We start from the raw sequence: 6,208 nt of genomic DNA, 5'->3' as shown, positions 1-6,208 counted from the left end.
GCATGCTAAACCTTATCTAATAAATAAAAGTTTTAAAATTTCCACCTTTTCCGCTTGTATTTACTCCCTCATATTCACTATATTTTTCCCTATTTCCTTAAACGGATTATTCAGGTTTTCTTCCTCTTTCTTATTTTGGAAACTTTTAATCTTATTTTATTCATCCATCTCTCCTATCACTAAACCCCACCCAACCCTTTTACCCATATTTTATTACTTTCCTTAATATTTTGACCCCACAATTCCTTATTTAACACCAAATTATTCATACCTCTCTTCTATCACCAAACCCCACCCAATTCTTTTACACTTATTTTATTACTCGTCTTAATACTCGTGCCCACAAATAAAGGGAAGAAAATAGAGACTAGGAGGAAGTATTAGTTTTAGGAGTCGTTTGGTTACATACGGGAACTTACAATGCCTAGGAAGTGTCATATCACATGATTTTAGAATTCATGTGAATTAGAAAATGTTGTTTGGTTACATGTAGGCATTGTAATTCATGTAGGCATTCCCACTTACCTAGGGGGATCTAGGTAAGCAACTTCCTCCATTATGGAGGAATTGGAATTCATGGGAAGTTCCAATTCATGTGAATTGGGGTAACCAAACAACCTACCCATTTTGCAATTCACATGAATTAAAGTTCCTGTGTAATTTAGTGGGCAACCAAACGACCCCTTAGTTTGCGCTTTATCGCGGGGTGTCAGAATCTGTATTGAATTGACTAGAATTCTATAAAATCACTTTGGTCACAAAAATGAAGAAACAATTAGCCTATTGTATGCAGTACAACATTGTTCATATATTTTCAACAAGATTAAACAAAAAAAAAAAAAAAAAACATCCCACAAGTTCAAAGATCGTATATTTCTAAAGGCAGCAACTAATTTTGTTCATTTAAAAAGCAAGGAACCTTAGGCTCAATGGCCATTTGGTGAACCAGGCTGTTGATAATCAGGTGGCAGAGAACCAACCTCGGCAGCCCTTCTCCGACCACCAGGAACCACCTCCCTCTGATACGACGACCCATCTTTGCCCTCTAGTCTCCGTGCTTTGACATAAGACGTACACTGCTTCATAAATCATGGTTCAATTAACTGATTATTGAATATAATCCTTTCTCCTTGAAGGCTTGAATGACGTACTTCCACAAACCAAATTAGTAGTAGAAAATTAAAAATCCATGGACTAGAACCTGTCATCGTGTTCATGTCTTGTATAGAGAGGCTGATGATTCAACTTTTTATCACACAGAAAATTAAAAATTATTTCATATACTTTATTTTCCCCCAAAGTTCTAGGGTTTTTGACGTTCTACAGATTTTGGAGAAAGAAAATGTTGTTTTGTCGATGCTTTATTTGGCTCGAGAATGCGGTTTTAATTTTCTTTGTTTTTGTTTTTATAATACTCCGTATTATGAAACCTGATCTCAATCCTTCATTTTTGTTTATTTAATGGTTGAGATTTGTGAGGACAAACTCACCATAAGAATCAAACTCACGAGATCTCGCCATATATATATATATATATATATATATATATATATATATATATATATATATATATATATATATATAGGATCCGATGAGAACGATCACTCGTTGAGAACGAGCTAACGATATGAAGTCAATAAACAGGTCACGTGTGTGTGCCATTTCATCTCAAAATGAAAACAAAATTATTGAACACATACATCGCAACATCTAATCCTACCTATCCTCTACCACCATCACCATTAAAGGCCGGCGACCACCACGACCAGCAGCCACCACCTCCACCAGACAACGCCGACAAGCACCACGACAACCACACTTTTTCCCCTTCCATTCACATATGATCGTCAGACCTCAATCCACGCCGTCAAATACTCGTTTCGTCTCCGAGCAATGATTAAATTGAAGTCGTGGGTTGAGTTGCTGTTGTTATTGACCGTACGCAAATTCAGGCGAGAGAAAGTGAGTGCAAATTTGGAGATCGAAAATGGGTAGGCGACTAGGCAATGGTTGTTCACTCAACAGTCTTCCGTCTCTCCCGTCTCTGGGCTTCTTCTTCAATCTCGATCGCCTATTTTAATGTAACTACTCTAGTTTTTTATGTATCTAACCACTATTTAAATGTATCTAACATAGATACACAAAACTACTTACTAGGTACATTAAAATTGTCTTGAGATACATCAATATTGAACCCAAATACATTGATTGTCGGTGCTTGTTGCAGTTCACTGTGGAATGTCGGTGCTTGTTGCAGTTCACTGTGGAATACTATTTTCAAAAGGATCCCAAGTATATCAAGATTGGCGATCCATAATTGTATAATTTCGTCGAGGAACGAAACAACCATCCATCTTATTTCAGCGTACATTCTTATACAATTAACTTGTATCACTGTATGGTTGCGTCTTGAACTATGTATGAGCATCAACTTTCTTCTGTAAAGCTTACTTTCATCTTTAACCAATAAAATCCGTTCTAATTGTACTATTGAGTCCGGAGTTTCTGCTTTTGTAGAAGGATCGTCCCCTAATGGACAATCCCTTTCTCATTGGCAGTTTACACTGAAACCGCGATGTGAGATACGACCAGAGCTCCGGTTATGCCATGGAGTGAGAGTAGAATATAAAGAGCGATAAAGGGGCACACTTAATGTACCCGTGTTTGGCGCCGTCATCTGCTTTGCCGGCGTCATCTGGATTGACGGCAGAAGTGGAGCACCGCCGGTGGTATATGGCAGGGAGGAGAGATTACCGCCGTTGTCTGGCCGGAGGAAGGACAATTGAGACTTGAGGTTTATGAATCGGGAAATGTCACGGATTGGTGGTGATCAATGGTGTTGCTGAAGTTGCGTCGGCGTCGGGGGATGATCGCCGGTGAATTGAATTGTTTGGTGAATGCCGGAGGTAACAACGACGGGCGGTGGTTAGTAGTGGATGGAGATGACAGATGTGTGTGTTTGTGCTAATGGAAATGAGAGGATAAAGACTATGGGTTGGGCTTTTTCTATTTAAATTTTTTGGGTATTGTCGCGTTAATTATTTAGTGGGTATTGTAAGTGTGTGTTCTCACCGCTCACTGGATCCTGACCCTATATGTATATAGGGTCAGGATCCGGTGAGAACCACTAACATAATGAGAACCATGAGAAACTTTATTAAATCATCATCAAATCTTGTTCCGAAAGTTTTGACGGATCATTTACCCTTTGGTTTAGTTTATTCAAACACATTTTTGGTATAGCTAAACAAAATTTATTTATTTTATTATCAAAATATAAACTTAATGTACAAAAATACAATTAGTTATACTAAAATGGCTATAGATGCACGAAAACGAATACTAGGTGCGTGAAAATTGTTACATGCATGAAAAAGATTACTAAGTGCATGAAAATACCAGGTGCACGAAAACGAGTTCTAGGTGCATAAAAATCATTAGATACACAAAAAATTAGTAGTAGGTGCATGAAAATTAATAAAAATGTTTCTCGTCTCAATTTCCGTCAATAATTTATATTTTTTGGACCAAGAAATATGTTATCTAGTCATAAAATTCTATCCCGAATCCAAATATGTCATTATTTTTAAGTAAAAAAATCAACAAGGTGGAGTTCTCATGGTTCTCACTATGTAGGTGGTTCTCACCGGATCTCAATATATATATATATATATATATATATATATATATATATATATATATATATATATATATATATATATATATATATATATATATATATATATAAATAGTCTGTGTGATCCGATTGCAAAGATCATAACCAGGGAGCATTTCCTCCTTGACCTTCCATATCCTTTTCCAGACCCAACTAGAGTTAGCAGTAGGTTTATATTCCAGCCAATCCCTCCTCTTTAGGTAATTCCATTGCACCCAGATTGAATCTTTCTCCTCAATAATCCAATGTACCAGTCTGCCAATCATTGCCTTATTCATGGTTTCCCGATCTTTGAGACCTAGCCCTCCCTCTTCTTTTGGACTGCATATCTTATCCTAAGCTACCAGTGGCACTCTCCTGTAATCTGCACTATTGTCCCAGAGGAAGTTTCTGCAGGTAGCTTCAATCCTGCTAATGATCCCTTTTGGGAGAATGAACATTGAGGCCCAATACGAGTGTAGAGAAGAAAGAATAGCCTTGACTAGCACCAACCTCCCAGCATAAGAGAATTTCTTTGCCCCATAGTTATGGATTCTACAACAAATCTTCTCAACCAGGCACTCACAGTCTATTTTCTTCAATCTAGTGGTTTGCATAGGCATGCCCAAGTATTTGAAAGGCAGCAGTCCCTCCATAAACCCTAAAACTCTCAATATATCCTGTTTAATGTGCTTAGGTACCCCCTGGAAATATGCATTAGACTTGGCTGCACTTACCTTCAACACAGATGCCTTAGAAAAGGTAGTAAAGGACTTTAACAAGAGCATCATAGATTGAGTATCACCCCTACTGAAAAGTAGAACATCATCTGCAAACATTAGGTTTGCCAATTTTAATTCTTTACAAAGAGGGTGATATTTAAATTCAAATTTGTCTGCTGCATACTTCAAAGTCCTTGTCAGGTATTCCATGCATAGGGTAAAGATTAGAGGGGAGAGTGGGCCTCCTTGTCTAAGGCCCCTCTTACCTTGAAAGTACCCAAACATGTCCCCATTGAGTGAAAGAGAGAAGCTAGCTGTGGTGATACATTGCAGAACCATAACTTTGAACTCAGCAGGAAACATGAATGCATCTAACAATTGTTCAACAAAGGACCATTCCACTGTGTCATATGGTTTTTGCAAATTAATCTTGAACATACATCTGGGAGTAGCATTTGGCCTTTCATAAAGTCTGATCAAGTCTTAGGAAATGAGAATGTTCTCCTAAATGCTCCTATTTTGAATGAATGCCCCCTAATTTTGATCAATAATACCAGGCAACACCTCAGCTAGTCTAGCACACAGCATCTTTGAAATAATTTTGTAGATGACATTGCAGCAAGCTATAGGACGAAACTGCATTACACTTTTAGGCCTCTCACATTTGGGTACAAAAGTTAGGATTGTGACATTGATTTGCCTAAGGAGTCTTTTCTGGATAAAGAAATCCTGGACAGCATTGATAACATCCCCACCTATCACATCCCATGCATCTTTGAAAAATTTACTCATGTATTCATCAGGTCCAGGAGACTTGATGTCAGGGATGCTGAACAAGGTGTCCCTAACCTCCTTGCCAGTGACTGGTCTGGTTAGCTGCACATAATGGTCTGCATTACACCTGGGTCCTTAGTCTATTATTTTCCTGTGAATCTTTTTTGTCTCCTTACTGGCACCAAGTAAGTGTTGGTAGTACTCCAGGAAGGCATTGTGTACAAACTACTTACTCTTCTGCTGCCTGTTATGAATGGCTAAAGGGGATAAAGCCAACTATTACATGGTATAAATGGCTTTGGAATGAGCATGTGATACCAAAGCATCAATTCATAGGCTGGTTATATGCACATGGAGCCTTGAGAACAAGGGATAAGTTGATTAAATATGGATTGTATGTTGATGATAGGTGCCTTCTTTGTGAGCAGGATGCTGAATGCATAGATCATCTGTTGTGTGATTGTGTGTACAGTAGGATAGTCATACAATCCATTAGTCAGAAGATGCAGATCAGTTTTCCTGTCACTAATATGATTGACTGGTGTACACAGAGGACAGGCACGAAACTGCAGCAAGGGATACATGCAACATTGATGTGGGGAGTGGTATATCATATTTGGCAGCAGAGGAATAAAAGCAACATGGAAGGAATCTTGCTAAGGCCTGAGAGATTAGCAGACCAAGTCATTGAAGAAGTGAAAGCTAGATTACGAGGAAGGGATTACAAAGTTATAACTAAGAAAGATTTAGATTGGTTAAGGCATAACAAGTTATATGTAATAGATGCTTAATTGATGCTTGATCACCATATGTAACTTTGATTTTATTTTATAATATATATACTCACATTTATATATATATATATATATATATATATATATATATATATATATATATATATAAATATACATATACATATATATATATATATATACATATACATATATATATATACATATACATATATATATATATACATATACATATATATATATATATATATATATATATATATATATATATATATATATATATATATCTATATATATATATATAT

General features: G+C 36.8%; 1 protein-coding gene across 1 annotated transcript; it reads left to right on the top strand.

Annotated features, from left to right (window-relative positions):
* Positions 1-5,167: 5,167 nt before the first annotated feature.
* LOC141630872 (uncharacterized) lies at positions 5,168-5,942 on the top strand. The gene is made up of 2 exons (XM_074443617.1): positions 5,168-5,248; positions 5,415-5,942. The coding sequence occupies exons 1-2, from the start codon at positions 5,168-5,170 to the stop codon at positions 5,940-5,942; spliced, it is 609 nt and encodes a 202-aa protein (XP_074299718.1).
* The last annotated feature ends 266 nt before the right edge of the window (positions 5,943-6,208 follow it).

The sequence above is a fragment of the Silene latifolia genome, chromosome Y (genome assembly GCF_048544455.1).
Source record: "Silene latifolia isolate original U9 population chromosome Y, ASM4854445v1, whole genome shotgun sequence".
Taxonomy (NCBI): Eukaryota; Viridiplantae; Streptophyta; class Magnoliopsida; order Caryophyllales; family Caryophyllaceae; genus Silene; species Silene latifolia.
Note: the sequence above shows the minus strand (reverse complement) of the source record. Positions and strands in the feature narration are given on the sequence as shown.